Source organism: Gymnodraco acuticeps, unplaced genomic scaffold (assembly GCF_902827175.1).
Source record: "Gymnodraco acuticeps unplaced genomic scaffold, fGymAcu1.1, whole genome shotgun sequence".
NCBI classification, from domain to species: Eukaryota; Metazoa; Chordata; class Actinopteri; order Perciformes; family Bathydraconidae; genus Gymnodraco; species Gymnodraco acuticeps.
The window spans coordinates 3,364,331-3,380,314 of record NW_022990673.1 but is presented as its reverse complement, the minus strand read 5'-3'; the positions used below and the strand labels follow the sequence as shown (position 1 = coordinate 3,380,314).

At 41.0% G+C, this 15,984-nt stretch overlaps 1 protein-coding gene across 1 annotated transcript in view; it reads right to left on the bottom strand.

Annotated features, from left to right (window-relative positions):
- Positions 1–409: 409 nt before the first annotated feature.
- LOC117555185 (guanine nucleotide-binding protein subunit beta-4) overlaps positions 410–15,984 on the bottom strand; it is an 18,881-nt gene continuing 3,306 nt past the window's right edge. Inside the window, exons 2-10 of the mRNA XM_034229973.1 lie at positions 11,350–11,540; positions 10,907–10,945; positions 10,356–10,462; positions 8,354–8,417; positions 7,511–7,673; positions 6,347–6,413; positions 5,775–5,976; positions 4,965–5,181; positions 410–4,550 (exon numbers count right to left, since the gene is read on the bottom strand). Coding sequence (XP_034085864.1) covers positions 4,444–4,550; positions 4,965–5,181; positions 5,775–5,976; positions 6,347–6,413; positions 7,511–7,673; positions 8,354–8,417; positions 10,356–10,462; positions 10,907–10,945; positions 11,350–11,406 — 1,023 coding nt within the window. The 5' untranslated portion in view covers positions 11,407–11,540 and the 3' untranslated portion in view covers positions 410–4,443. The remainder of the gene's footprint in view (positions 4,551–4,964; positions 5,182–5,774; positions 5,977–6,346; positions 6,414–7,510; positions 7,674–8,353; positions 8,418–10,355; positions 10,463–10,906; positions 10,946–11,349; positions 11,541–15,984) is intronic.

Below are 15,984 nucleotides of genomic sequence, written 5' to 3'. Positions count from 1 at the left end.
ATTTGTTATCCTTTTTAAAATATCTTTCCACCTGTTAATTACACTAATATAATGGAACATGTGTTGATATTAAGTAATCGCATATAAATACATTTCAGTGTTTGTCTTTTGCCGCGACCATAAGTATGTTTCTAAACTAAACATATTTTTATTTGTACAGAGCTGACTCTTCTGCCAACAAGCAACATGTGAAAAAAGCTTGTAGTTTAATGTTAAGCACCAAAATCAGAATTACTAGTTATCCTTTCCTATTCGGTGTCAATTTTCTCCTCAAACGGTTGTTTCTAATTGAATAAAACTTGTTTAAACGTATTTATACAAAAGTGGATATAATGTTAATAAAGTTTTTGTTTAGACATTTGTATACAGTCTACATTTCTGTAACAAAGGAAATTAGTCAAAATGTGTATTCTTGGTTAGAAGCTTTTTATTGGTTACAATAACTCATGGCAACATATCAGTATCACCAAGCCACTGTACAAATACAAAAAAAAGGTCTGGTGTGAAAAAGACTATAAAAATTATTCCATAACAAGTGATTATAATTTCACACAATAGCACTGTAAGAGAATTATCATGGCACCAAGTCCCTGGTCTTTACTGGCTTAAAACATAAAACAATAAATAAAATCAAAGAAAATGTCAGAACAGTAGGTTGTAGAGTGAAAGGGCAGTGCATTATTTTTGTGATGGTGCTGTGGTGGTGATCATGTGACATAAGCAATTAAAGTGGTGTCTCATTGAATCAGGAGACTTTACATTTGTCATATCCAAATATTAAACCTGGAGAGTTATGCAAATGTAGTTGTCAACATATCGACACTGTTACACCAACAGGCGGATTCAATGGCTCCTTATCAGTTGTGTGGTTATAAACTGGAGGAGACTTCAGGTAAATACAACTAATGTGAAATTAAAAGAAGTCAAGCACCTTTTTGATTAATGAGTGAACTGCACAGGCACGTAGAAGTGTTACTAGTCCAGGTTCCAGCGGCTAATACTGCTGAATTACACACAGAGCGAGGACATGATTTCCTGCTGAATATCGCTGTCAGGGTTTATTGGAATATTTTTGAGATTTGGGAAAAGATGCTTAGATCCTTACGGAGGAGTTAGGAAAGATACCGCTTCGTGTCTGTCCATTAACGAGACATTTAAAAAAGCTTCTGCTAGCTGCCGGTTAGCTTAGCTTAACGATTGGAAACTGAGAAACAGTTAGCCTGGCTCTGACCAACAGTTACAATTCCTGCCTGTCTCTGAATCTAAAACAAAAAGAATATCTTGTTTATTAAATATGTAAAATGATAATTCGCCATTCAGAATAGTTCTGGCAACTCTCCTTTTCACACTTTGGTTTTAAGATATTGAATGTTAATGAGTGAGCTTCATTAGCCAGGCTAGCTGTTTCCAGTCTTTGTGCTAAGCTAATAGACTGCTTATGTTGTGGCCTTATATTTAACGGAAAGATATGAGAGAGATCGTCCCATCTAACTGCCAGAAAGCAAACATTTCCCACAATATTAAAACAATTCCTCTTAAAATACATGTTGTCATCTTTATATGGGGGACACTTTTCATGTCCGCTGATTGATATAGAAACTTCACTCTAATAAGCACTTTTATAACACTTTGGGATACAAAAACCCATCTTTAGATTTAAGCAGCCCACCGGTTTGATCAAACAACATCCTGGGTATAAAATCAGATACTGACATGAATTTAATTTGTGGATATGCAGAAGGCTGGCACTTGAGTAAAGTGAGCAATGTTGTTTTTTTGTTGTCACATTGACTTAGTTTTCAGTTCACAGCTCAGGGTCTGTGGATAACATTGGCACAAATGAGGAAGTAACACTTAGATCTATATGTTATCCACATACATCAGCAAATCGTCCCCCAATCCCTCCCCTCCCCCCCACACACACACACCTCAACACTGATATGCAATACATATCACATCCTACACACCCCAAAGATATTCTCAGGCTAAAAACTATAACGGTTATTTTTAACATTCTCTCAAAATTGATTCATCAATGCAAAGCCAGGTAGAAGCAGCAAAAACATTTAAAAACAAGAAAGGTCACGAGAATCACGCTATGCCAAAAGAGGGGTTTCATTGATAGCCGACTGAACCTAAATAAATACTACAAACTGTACGGTAGTATTAGAAAGTAGAATTGTATAAAGAGTGATGTAGAAACACTTTAAGAAGCAGTATAGAGCTGCATGTGGTCGCTGTGGTTTCTGTAAGCATGCTTTTTAGTGTTCACTAGTATCAGAATGTGCTTCTATTGGGAAACAAAAAATAATAAGCAATCTCTCTTATTGATAAATCTGTAAAAAGGAATAATAAGAGGAAAACATTACTGTAGTCGATGCTAGTATGACCTATTAGGAATGGTATTGTAAGGCAGAATGGAGACACAATAGTGCCACATCTCAGGAGCACAAATCCTCCTTTATCTAGCCCATTTGGGTCACATGTTTAAATTCAGAGATAGGCACCTGAGACAGCTGATGGATAGGTCCAAATCACATATATTGTTTTTTTAATTAAGCATTTAGAGGAACCAAAATAATGGAAGATGAGAAAAGACTCAAAATCAGAGATAGTACTTCTATGGGTAAATAAGTCACATGTGCTCAATGGTTTACATTTGTACTACAGTTCGTGAGTGCATATCTAGCTCTCTACCAAGTGTACATTTCTGTCTACCAAGTGTACTCTATTCACAAGCAATATTTAACAGTTCATAACATGTTTTTGGTGAGAAAAAAAAAAGTGTTAAACCATTTTTTTTTTTTTTTTTTTTTTGACAGGCTTGTTGTGGCACTGGTGTGATTTCAGAGTGGCTGACATGATTTCAGTTCCATGTATTCACTCAGTTCACACCCTGTTGACGACAAAAAGGACTTGATCCTTTGCTTTAAAAAAGGATAAAACGACATGGCAAACTCTGACCGATATCTTTATTTTGTCCTCTTCATCTTCCCTCTTGTCCCCAGCAGAGTCACTGCTGTCCTTTATGGTCCTTTAAATATCCTCATGTATTGACTCTACTTTATGTCCATACAGGCCTCAGCACCATTACAGGCTCACAGGTAGAAATGGCTTCTGCTTCGGGAGAATGCGTCTCTATGCGATGCTCATCTCTCCAACAGTGTCTTTTGTATGAGGAACTTAGATGCACATCTCGATTAAGGAAAAGTAGATTCTATAGGCCACAGGAGACGCAAAACCTATATTTAGGACTATTATTGGGTTATCAATCATATCACACAGCTGTTGATTTGCATGGAATGAATGTGGTCTTCAGATATTCGTGTGGTTAAAACCACAATCAAACACAAGTGGAGGCCAAGGCAGGGCCTCCAGGTAAATAACGTTTTCTATCCTAGCCTAAATTCAACGGTTTCTACTTTCGAGGTAAAGCTCGACTAGCAGACTTAAAACTTAAAAACACCGCTTGTTTTATTTTGACATGCTCCCTTTTATCATTATCACAGCAGTGTGGCGTTTCCTTTCATATGAAAAGACTGCGTTGAGAAATGCCAGGGGTTGTGTGGTTGAAAAAAAAAAATGCAGAGGATGCATGAATTATGTATACTGCCTGTAACCATAATACACATCGACTGAGGAACGTAAGTTTAGCTTGGCCGAATTCTAAGATTTGTTAAATCTTCGTTTGCTGGGCTTGACGAAATCAGCAAGTACCAGAAACATTGAAAATGAACGAGAGCAGACTTTTTAGATTCAATGATACGCTGCTGCCTCTTAATTGTCTGACGATCAGTCTGGTACTCACATTGGATAAAATCAGTGTTTCTGGCATTATGTTTTTGTAATGTGAATATGTACACTATAAATAAAACATAAAACCCCCAAAAACATAACAAAAAAACCTCAAGGGTGGGAAATAAACTACAAAAATATATACATACACATTATATATGCATATGATGCATATATACACACATAATGCTATACATATATACTGTCTTTATATATACATTTACATATTACATGCCGACGCTCATCTTGCTTGTTAGTCACGGTAATAGATGCTTTTTATCGCCCCCCCCCGCACAAGAGAATTGGGCAAAATCTTATTTTTTTTTTCCTTCAGTTTTTCACAACTAATCTCTTCTTTTTAAACTTTTGCTTGGCCAACTCTATCGAAAGGTTCCTATATTTGTTTCTGTGTAAAAGTTGGTTAAAAAAAAAGAAAAAACGTCACTTGGAAAGTTAGAAAGAGTTGTACTTTCTCACAGGAGGGCGGGTCGCCTGCAGAGAGGAGAGCTGGGAGTGAGTTGAAAGGATTTGGGCAGACACAGTGTGCACCCCTCCGGTCCAGCCCAGCAGATGAGTTGGGACATGTGGCGTGGGGGTGCAGGAGGAAGTAGGCGGGCAGTGATTGAGTACAACAGGGAAGATGTTTGTTTAGTTCCAGATGCGAAGGAAACTGTCCCAGGATCCAGTGGCCACAGCCATGCCGTCTTCTGTCACCCCTAAGCAGCTCACTCTGTTGTCGTGGCCCGCTAGCACACCTGAAGGTCAAATAAATGAGTCCAAGGTTGATCAGTTAAACCTGTACAAACTATTAAAAAAATAATATGAATAACTCAAATCACTGAAACGTTTTCAGCTTTGTAACACAAGAAGTTACACAGTCCGACCTTTATGCTAAATTTCAACTTGCTACTCATGTGTCTGTTCACATCTATTCTAGGATGCAATGTATGCTACATTTCACAGCTGAATCCATAACTGGCATTGATTTGATTTAAACTGAACAATTTCAAGCACAAATGCAGATAATTCCACCTCCAGTTTCTAAAATCTAAGAATTTGTAGGTTGCGTCTTGTCAAGAATTAAAGCAGAATTTACATTCATGAAGTTTGGTAAATCTGTATCCTAAAATTGAAAAAAAAAAAAAGAAGAAGTTTAGGACGTAATTTACCAGCACGCTCTCCTTTCAGAGTGTCCCAGACGTTGCAGTTGAAGTCATCGTAGCCGGCCAGGAGCAGCCGGCCGCTTTTGGAGAAAGAAACGGAGGTGATGCCGCAGATGATGTTGTCGTGGCTGTACATCATCAGCTCCTGGTCGGCACGCAGGTCAAACAGCCTGCAGGTGGCGTCATCTGAGCCAGTGCCAAAGGCGTTGCCATTGGGGAAAAACTGCAGGAGAGAAAGAAATCTAAATCAAGCAGATATCAGGATACAATTGTTTGAATTACCATATTATGAGGCTCCTTGACTTTTCCAGTGTGTTACAGACCATCCAAGGCCATATAATGCACCTAAGATCTGTATCTTCAGTGGAAGTAAAATGATGATGACCAATATATGGACTAATGAAACAACTTAATGTTGTCACACAAAATGTATATTAGAGTTATTGTTGATAAAAAGCTGATAACATCCACAATTTATTAAATGCAAAGGAAAACATTTTCTCATCAAAGTTGTCTTTGGAAAATGAATAATGCTTTTTACATTTCAGTAACAGAAACAGCAGTATGCAATTTTGCCTTGGTGTTAAACATCCTATAGCAAGAAATATAATTCTTGTACTCAGATAAAGCTCTAAACAGTAGAGTTAAAAAAAGAAAATGTAATATGAAAACTAAAATGTGTTTGCAATTTTCAAGTCATTTTAAACAATATCCAATCAGCAGTCTTCCACCCATCAATCCTTTAGACTCTTCCTTCCTACAGTGTGTGTGTGTCCGTCTGTGGGTGTGTGTGTGCACATCTGTTTCAGCACTCACGGTGACGGCGTTGATGTCGGACACATGGCCGGTGAAGGACTGCCTGCACATGCCGTCCCGGATGTCCCACAGCTTGGAGGTGGCGTCACAGGCTCCGGACACAAAGGTCTTGAAGTCCGGGCTCAGAGACAAGCTCATCACATCCCCTGTGTGGCCACTGAAGGAGGTGGCCTGCTGACCGGTCTCTATGTCCCACAATGCACTGCAAGAAACACGGTAGTGGTCAGGTGTGAGTGTCCATCTTTAATGCATCTTTATCCAGCCCTCTAGAGTTATGAGCCTGTATGGCTTAAAGTGGGCCTGCCGTGCATATCTACTTTAAGTATAAGCGTTATGAATAGCACAGATCAAAGAGTTTGTTCAATTAGCACAAAGGGAATGTAAAAAGCAGCAACAAGGGGGTAAGATGGTGAGAGAAGAAGATCAATACCAAGGAGAATTTTTTAAAATTTGTATTTAATGTGCTGGAGCATCTTCAGTCTAGCGTGTTAAACAGAAACAAGAATATTTCCATCATGTAAAAGCATTTCAAATCTTAGAGCTGTGTGGGTGGAGCAGAGTGTAAATCTCACCAGGTGGTGTCTCCGGAGCTGGTCAGTATCTGATTGTCGTCCAAGAAACGACAGCAAGACAGGTAACCTGGAGAGGATCAGAGGTTACACATCAGATAAGGAGCGCTCGGCCCTGCCTGATCAACCCCCCCTCTGCAAGACACTTTACTCATGAGCTACTCGTATGGCGGACAACGACTACTGAATTTTTCTACTGTGCTAATCCTTCTTCACGATGATGCCTTATGTCAGATTTAACCAGGAGCAATTTATTTTTCTACAAGGGATGCACTTGTGGCCCTTATGAACAGTCCCACTCATTTAGCTGATGGCAATCCTTAATCCACAAATTGAACCAGTATAAATAACAGCACTGTTGCGGCTTTCACACCAGCGCTTTTCCCTTTCTAGCTCCGGAGCTTTTTTGGTTCAGCTCCGGTTTCCCTTTTCTGCTCCCGCTCTGTTCACACCGCCCAGAGCTGCCGCTGCTGCGTCATGACGTCACCGTTTACGTGCCTGCTTCATAAAATCCAAACCGCGCGGAAATCCCTCACATCGACAACAACAACAATGGCCGATTGTATTGAAGCGCTGTTCGCTTTGGTTATCCTCTTACGAAACGAAATGGAAGGCATCGGACGACTTTACTTGGAACTTTACAAATAATCATACGCAGGTATTTTGTTGTTGTTCAGGAGGCTGATCCCGCCCCTGCCCCCGCCTCGACGTAAGAGAGACGTAAGCGCCGCCGCCTCTTAGCTCCGAAGCTCTTGCCTCTAGAGTAGACCGACAATTTTTTGGAGCTGTAAGTGAACCGGATTCCGGAGCTAAGAGGCTGCGCCTCTGCGGTGTGAACAGGAAAAAAAACGGTACTTTTCAGGCTCCAGGTCCGAGCCGGAGCTGAAAACGCGTTGGTGTGAAAGGGGCAACGTGAATCTTTCCACTGTTTTGACTCGTTGAACCAGCCCGTCAGCCTGTACATACAAATCTGAGCTCTAAAACTAAACTAAGGCATTGTCTACGTGTCACAGATATTCAACCAGGCATGCTAGAATGCTGCCCTCAGGTCAGAATATGATTTAAGAAACTGCCATAATGTTATTTAGGATATAAATAACTCAGTTGAGTCCATAAATAGGCTTATTTCATTAATTCATATTATATCTCAGCTGGCACTGTGCCTACCTGTGTGTCCTGGGAGCTCTCTGGTGACACGCACGTTGCCCTCCCGGGTCTTCAGGCTGTATATGGAGCAGATGTTGTCCAGGCCTCCACAGGCCACATAGTTCCCAGAGGGGGCGTAGGCGCACGTCATCACCCAGGAGGAACGCAGCGGGATGGCATGCATCTGAGGACAAGGAGAGTCTTTAGTAAATATAATAGTAGTAGTAATGTGGAGCTTCGGAGTCAGCAGTGGACATAACTCTGCTACTTCCCCTGTCCTTCAGAGAAATTAAAGAACACATTCTTGCTTTTGTCTGGGTTTTGCAAAAGATGTCAGTAAGAAACGTAGTAATTTCAGTACGCCATGATGAATATGAAGACAGCAGAACTTATTATTAAGTGCAAGAGGAAAGCACAAGACTGTTTCAGGTGGTTTCTTCCTCCGTTTTGGATTTCAAAACATTGGTATAGCTAAAAACTATGAGGCAGGAGTGCGCTATAGATTATGCTATCAATGGCCACATTTGTTTTATACTCTTAGGGGGAGGATTTCAATTTCAGTAATATTCTTTAAACATTAAAGCAGATTCCTCTCGAAATACAAGGGTCACTTTCACTAATTTACCAGCCAGATTAATTTGATAAATCTATAAAGAATCCACAAGAAAACCTTATTAATGTCATTTGGATGGAAGCTTGTCACAACATATATATCAGTATTGTGTTTGAGAGGGCATACATCACAGAACTGTTGGTATTGAACTCTGACAGGAGAAGCACATTTCAGATGGCAGAAAAACGTTGAAATATACTGTTGTTTTTGTACTTACTATACAATCTATAATGTCATGTCAATAACCTCACCTTATTTGTTGTGTAGCTGTCCCAGATGATAAGCTTTCCATCTTGCGAGGCACTGACAAGTAACCTGGAAAGTGGAGAACAGCACAATGAGAAGCGGTCCACATGTAGAAAAACCCACATAATCTAAAGGGTACATGCACCTGGATCATTAAAAGCAATGAGAGCCAGCAGCCAGCTAACAGAGTACTGTGCTACACTGTCTGAATGAGTTAAAGGTGATCTGTCAAAAAGCATTCAGTGTGAGCTCCCTACTCTTCTCTGCCACTCCCCGTTTCCCTCCATCTCTTCCTCCCCCTCCTGGTGGAAGTCTCCTCATCCAGGGAAGCCACTTTTAATGTCCCCCCATGTAATATTTATTACCCCAGTTATGTAAAAGTCCTACTGTCTAATGGTAAGCACGAGGGGTCGGGAAAGCACTAGAAAGAAGCTGGGGTGGGGCGCAGCAGAGAGGGACAGCAAGAGAAGAATGCAGAGAAGAGATGAAGAAGAGAGAGAGAGAGAGAGAGAGAGAGAGAGAGAGCGAGAGAGAGAGAGAGAGAGAGAGAGAGAGAGAAGAGAGAGAGAGAGAGAGAGAGAGAGAGAGAGAGAGAGAGAGAGAGAGAGAGAAGGGTGGTGGCAGATGAAGAAATGGCTGAACTCCTCCCCCTCCCTCACTGGTGTTTCCGCCTCTCCAATGACAGGAAGTGGTTTGACGGTGCTATGCTACAATCAGAGGAGAGCCATCACGCTCAAATGTCAGTGGCTGTATACACAATAAACACTGGCCTCCTGCAGGGTCACCCAGAGGGAGCCAGGCAAACACATATATATACACACACACACTTAACAGAATAATCACATTTGAACAGCCTATGCATCATCTGCTGCAGGTAATACCAGTGTTTACTGTAGGATAAAACAAGTATGCTTACACTGAACAGATATTTATGATTTTTGAAAATCCTAAATGTTGTAGTAGATTTAAAAGTTAGGTCACACTATCTTTAGGTTTTATTTCTCATACACTTCTCGTTTATTGATAAGAAAGAACTAGTGCACTACATGCATACTATTGGGAAAATACAATCCTCCAAGTGCTCGTCATTTCAACAAACCGTTAAAAAGCAGTCTGTAAGTTTTAATTAAGTGAAAACTCATTGTTAGCAGCCACTCTCTAACTGATTGATTGTGAATCATTAACATTTAGGAAAAAAGATTGTTAGATCTTACAAACTGCATTTAAGGAAATATTTAACAGCTGGGGTGGCTGCCTGTCACTGTGCCCAGCTATATCATTCCTGTGCTCAAAGTGGGGGCGTTTACCAGTGCTAGCGCTACGACAGAGTTCAGTAGTAGTGGAGGTTGCAGTAAGTGACAGTCAATTATGGTGGTATTAGTCTTATTAGTAGAATATAGTAGTTTTAGTAGTGGTAGTAATAGTAGTAGTGGTACTGGTAGTAGTATAGCCCCACACCTGGGACTGCCGTCACTGCCCCAGTGCATTGCATTGGGAGACAGATGGACAGAGAGAAAAATAAAGGGTGACACAGACATATTAAACACATACATAATATTAATGGTAAAACCAGTCCTATAAGCAGTTTGAACCCCATCATTTAAAAAGGTTAGAGTATCAGAGTGTATCTGCAGGGAGAGTTGTAAATTGATCCTGAATTGCTGCCATAACTGAAGTCATGCCTTCACTCCTTAACTAACCTAGATATTAGCAGCCAAGTTGGAGCTATTACTAAGACATTACCTATGCAAAGAATTAAGCAGCCGAGTCATGATTAAGCCAATGCCAGATGCCAGTGGATTTTATTGTAAAATTCCTTCTCTGTGACTGTAAGGTGTGTCCAGTTTGTCTTAGCTCTTGGTGGCGCATGGTGCCACTTTTTTGCCATTGCCCCGTTCCCCAAAAAATGTAACACAATAAGAACATAAAAAACAAATGGTATAAAAAGGTTAATTTCCTATCGTGCTGTTTGATAATAATTAGTTTCCTGTAAAATAACCACAGTACCTGGAGTCGCTCCCCCAGTGCATTGCATAGATCTTGGCCAGGTGGCCCCTGAGAGTGCGCCGCGTCCGCATCTGTATCCGGCCCACTGAGTCCAGACCAGCTGTGATCTGCCAAAACACAGGAAGACGCGTCAGCAGTGTCACTCGAGGCCCACACACACACTTATCACTACAAACAAACACACTACACTGGACAGTGGACTCTAGCTCAGGCAGTAAAAACAGGTCAAGATAACACAAGAATAGACAACGACTAAAAATAGTGAAGCTAAAATAGCTGCATAATGTCTATGAAGTATTTTCCCTATAACTTGATTGAAACAACTGCCAGGGCAATAAAAAGCAACAAGCTAGATCATGTTTGAAAATAGATTTTTTTAGATGTAACATTGCTTATTGGCAAACAGGCATATTGTAACTTAGGGTGCATTTGGAACGACACAACTTTGATTGTGTTAACACTCCCTAAAATATAGCAATTGTTAAAAATGAAAATACTTATATAATATTGTGTAACAAATCTATTATTACTATGTGGAGAGGAAGACGTACCTGTGACAGAGTGGAGTCGCTGCAGGCTTTCCTGGCATCCTGTGACACAAGAGAAAGAAAATAATCATGTTGGCGATTGTTATGTCACTATATGCACAAATAATGGAAAAAACATACCTGAAAAGGAACTAAAATACTTCTGATTAAGTGCTATAAGTGCAATAAAATGTGCTTATTGCTGATCAACTAAATATCCCAGTGACCCTAGAATAATATCACAGCAGCAACAGACATCAATGCATCAGTTCCCACGATAAAAACATTTCACGAGACAAAGAGGATGATTGACAAGTTATATGTCGAGTGTGTCACTGTCTCATCTATAACGGCATGAGTCACAGCTAGAGAACAGACAGTGGCACACATGCGATGCACAAAAACACGTATAACATACACGCGCAACATAACATAAACAAACGCATGCACAGAAAACGTTGCATTACCCGGATCTGATTGCGTAGTTGCTCGGCTTCCTGCCGCAACTGTTCCAGCTCGCTCATTGTCCCTCTGTGATGTGTTCAGGCCACGCTCCGCTCCAAATCCTTACTGGGCTGGGAAAACACAAGTGCCTGCACGCATACACACACACACACACACACACTCTCAGGCGCACACACGCTTTACCAGCAGACACCTGCAAGACAGAGAAACAGAAATACTATGAGTTCAACAGGCAGACGGAGAGTGAAGGGTGGGAAGACTTCCATCAGACAAACATAGGTATCCTGTATGGGCTCAGACCAAAGGAGGGTGCTGCAGAGGTGGGGCCGGGTGGGGGCCCTGGGGGGGGGCTGGCTCTTCAAACACCCCCAGTGTGGTTCAAAAGGCCATCTGAGCCCGGCTCTGACCTTTCCTGACTCAATCAGCCTTTTGTGTTATTGCATTGCGCTGTTTACTCGGCCGGCCCCAAAGAGCCTTGAAGTGTGTGCGTGATTGTATCTGGAATAATTATTGGATAATATATACAAGTAAGAAAAACAACATGTACAATTCTATTGTTATAGTAAACATATTGCAAATATTAATGTGTGTGTGTGTATGCATACATTATGTGAGCATTTACTTTAATGTGCGTCTAGTTAAGGTATGCCATGTATTTGAACGCGCACGTATGAGTGTGTTTGTGTGTGCGCAAATGCCTCTTCCTTTACCTTGGGGAGCCTGAATGTGGGTCACAGAGCACTTAGACACTCCTCAGTAATGTTTGGACCGCCCCCCCACCGCTCATTTTCCAGGCCGTTTTTTTTTTTTTTTTTTTTTTTTACAGTCTGCTGTCCAGAAGTCTAATCCTCTGAGATTACATTCTCGGTTCCATTTTCTATAATTCAACAATTACACTGCGTCCAGCCCTAATGCGAAGAGGAGGTTGTTTGTGCGTTATCCTAATTTTTGCAGGCTTTAAAACCCATTGTGATCCACTTACTTAATCACAAAAGAGACACCAAAATCATTATACATACAAGTAACTAAGACAATGATTTGATGCGTGCGCTGCTACCTATTGTCTCTTAAAGTGACACTATGAATGTGTGAAAAGCTGCCGTTTTAGATTCTTGGTTCCCTTCGTCTGACCATTGTGCCTCTGCTCTGCACTAGAGAGGATGCTTTGGCCTGCTCATTGAGGACCGTAGTCTCAGCCAGGGAAGTCTTTGACAGTAATGAGGCATCAGGGGCCGCAGCGTTGCAATGCTTTCAGCTGCCCGGAGGTGACGTCACTCTCTCCTCCGGCTGACGCAACCACCCTGAAGAGAGGCTCTCAGCGTCAGCTCGCCTGTGATGTGCTGCTGATGACTGCCATGGATCTATTATACGGTATGCCTCTGAAATCTGCCACGTCACACATAGCGCCTTGTGGACTACCAAAACACCCGATATGACCTTCTTTACTTAATGTTTTTAATTAATGTTTTCCACCAGGGGCTTGTGTAGTGAAAGGCAACAGCGCACACGAGAAAGATAAGGTAGAAAATGATACAGGTGTGATGGAGTTAGACGCAGAAAATGTGTTTTAGTGCTTTCGGATACAACCGACAGCTCTGGTTTTAGTGCTTCATGACTTGTCTTAACGTGTGTGTGCACTAAGGTTAAGTAATTTAGAAACCAAAACAGGTCATTCCTTCTTTAGTAAAAAAAAAAAACACACATCAACCATAGCCAGCAGAAGCTGTCACAGTTAAATGGTCCCTACCAAAGGACTAGATCAACTTTACCTTCCACAATAACCGATGTAAAACTTTGTGAGCCGTGTGCCTTTTCCCTAGCCATGCAGCCAGCCGGGCCGACGCAGGCCCAGATCAAGGCTCACGATCAGGGTGACAAAGACAGAGCTGTGTGTTGGAGCTGCCTATTGTTTAGAGCAGGGTGCCAGCTACAGTAGTTAGAGCTGCTTGGCACCACCACACTTGGGTCTCTGAGACAGGCCATGGGAGGCTATAACTGCTACAGCTCTTATGACACTAAACAATCACCCAACATGTTCAGCCTCACACTGGAGCTCCCAGCAGCAGGGAAATATTGTGTGTGTGAACTGGGACCGACAGCTGACATCTGCATTTAAGTGCGTGGATGCATAAAGGCAGACATAGGGATATTGGTAAGGGCTTTGCTGAATGCATTCTGGCTGCTATTGAGGATCTCTTCTATAAGTCCGAGATAGATGGAGAAAAACGCAAACAATACGCCCTTAAATCACCTGTTGAATATACATATCTGTATTTAATACACTGGTCAATGAATATAACTGGCTTTAATTAAAGAATATAGTCGTCTCATAACCTCCATCAGCAACTATCATAACACTTAAAAAGTTATCCGTAATGATTTAAAGACTTATCAATACTTTTCCAAGTGCACCACAATAAGAAGGAAAGATAAACCGAACATTTATAAAAGAAACTGAGAAATTCACGACAATTAAAAAACACACAAATAAATATTTCAGTTTTAAAATATCAATATTATTATAAGAATCTAGGCCGCTTGAAGTAAAGTTGAAATGGTATTTGTATGACCCGATTAATTTATCTATTAATTACAAACTATTTTGGGCAATCTTCACGGCTTCCAGTTTAATAACGCTAATAGTTGCTATTTAATAGTACACTGGATCTTTATCCTACAATTAATTAAGGAAGTAGTTGGAAGATGTATTGCCCTATAAGAAGATTGCTTATACTAGTTTTGTATGCAAGCAGTTTTTACATCTTGTTCAGCTGCTGCACATCCTCATACGTTTAAATCCAGGTAAAAAAAAATGACTGTAAAAACTAGGGGTGCACCGAATGGGAAATTCTTGGCCGAAACCGATACCGAAAATAGGAAACAGTTGGCCGAAAACCGAATGCCGAAAGCCGAAGCCGAAAATGATTAATATAAATATATATATAATGTATACATTTTTTACCAATGTTGTTCAGCTACCTGATTATGGAAATAGACATGATTATGGCAAAACTTAACTTAAATAATAATCACTATTATGGGTCCATAAAACATTTATTCAGCACTTTTGAATGCATACAGTACATTTATATATGTCATGTATTATTGCTAAAAAACATTATATCGCAGTCTTAGTGTCGCCAACTCGTTTCTAATATGCAAAGACAACAAATCGTCTATGATGTATTTTCGATCAGACGAGATCTCTCCCCCGTCTGTGTGCGAGGGGGCGGGGCAGTTTACACACACGCAGCTGATACATGCAGCGGAGCACACTGCGGAGATGGCGGAGAGAACGCGCTCCGAGGTGTGGTTAAACTTTACCCGTCTCGATGTGGAGAATACTTGTTACCATAAGTGCAATAAGAGTTTAGCATGTAAGCACGAGCAATTTGTCTAAACATTTAGCAAAAGTGCACCGCATGCAGACGGAGGAATGTACCGGGTTCGACCGTCTTTCTAGCAGCTCTGTAGCCCCATCCACGAGTAACGTTTCCACGTCAGGTGTTATGTATGCTAGCAGCAACACACGGAGTTAACTACATGATACAAACATGTGTTAATGATTAGAGGTAACTGAGTTATTTAGTTTGTTAAATTGTCAGCTATTCTGTTTACAGTCTGTCATCAGATTATTTAATACGATTTGTTAAAGGCTCAGGGCAATCTCGATGACAAAGGTCAATGTCCCCCCCCTGTGAGTCAGCCGCGAGCATGGTCGCCGCGTCTTTATTACGTCATCACAACAACACGTTAGGTTACCAACGTAAGCCTGTTCTGACATTCGGTGATAGCCGAAAGGGCCTTTTAAACCATTTTCGGCCGATAATTTTCGGTGGCCGAATATTCGGTGCATCCCTAGTAAAAACAATATGTTTATCACACTGGCCTGCAACCTTCCACTTTCATACCACTCAGGGAGATCTCTCTCTCTCTCTGTGTGTTTCTCTTTCTGTCTGACTTCTCTATAGTAAGTCAATTGTCAGTCAAAAGTCAATAGTGTCTGGTTCCAATAATGAAGCTTGCCCACATTATATTTGTTACCGGAGACACTGTCGCTCCAGTGTGTGTCTCTGCTGGCTCAATGATAGCTCATACACAAGTGAAAACATACAACCATAAAGAGAGTAAAAGAGACACCTGGAGAGGATTCTTATTAGATAACACTCATTGGCAGGTTTTTAAATTACATGTGTCAATGAGACATTCTGCTTCTCCAGGGTCACATACAGTAGAAAGTCAGTCACATCTGCCTCCATCATGAACAAATACTGAGCAGCGGGGGGTGCAGGCAGTGCAGCTGCACCCAGAGCCACAGGGGCCCAACAACATGAAATGGTCAGGAAGTTAAAGAATTAACAATACGCACGCACTGCCAGGTCTAATCAAATGATTACACAATGATCCACTGTGAGCACTTAATACCAGCGTTTACAGCAAGGTCATCATATTTATCAATCCCATATTCTATTAATTGTAAACAGTTATTATGTTACATGCAAAGTGAGGGATTTTGCTCTCTTAGTTGAAAATGTATTGGAATATTTTACTGGTTTTGACCATGTCTGTTCATAAGTGTAACGATTGCGTTTTATTTGTAATAAATATTTGAACTCAATGCTCCAACATTAGCCATA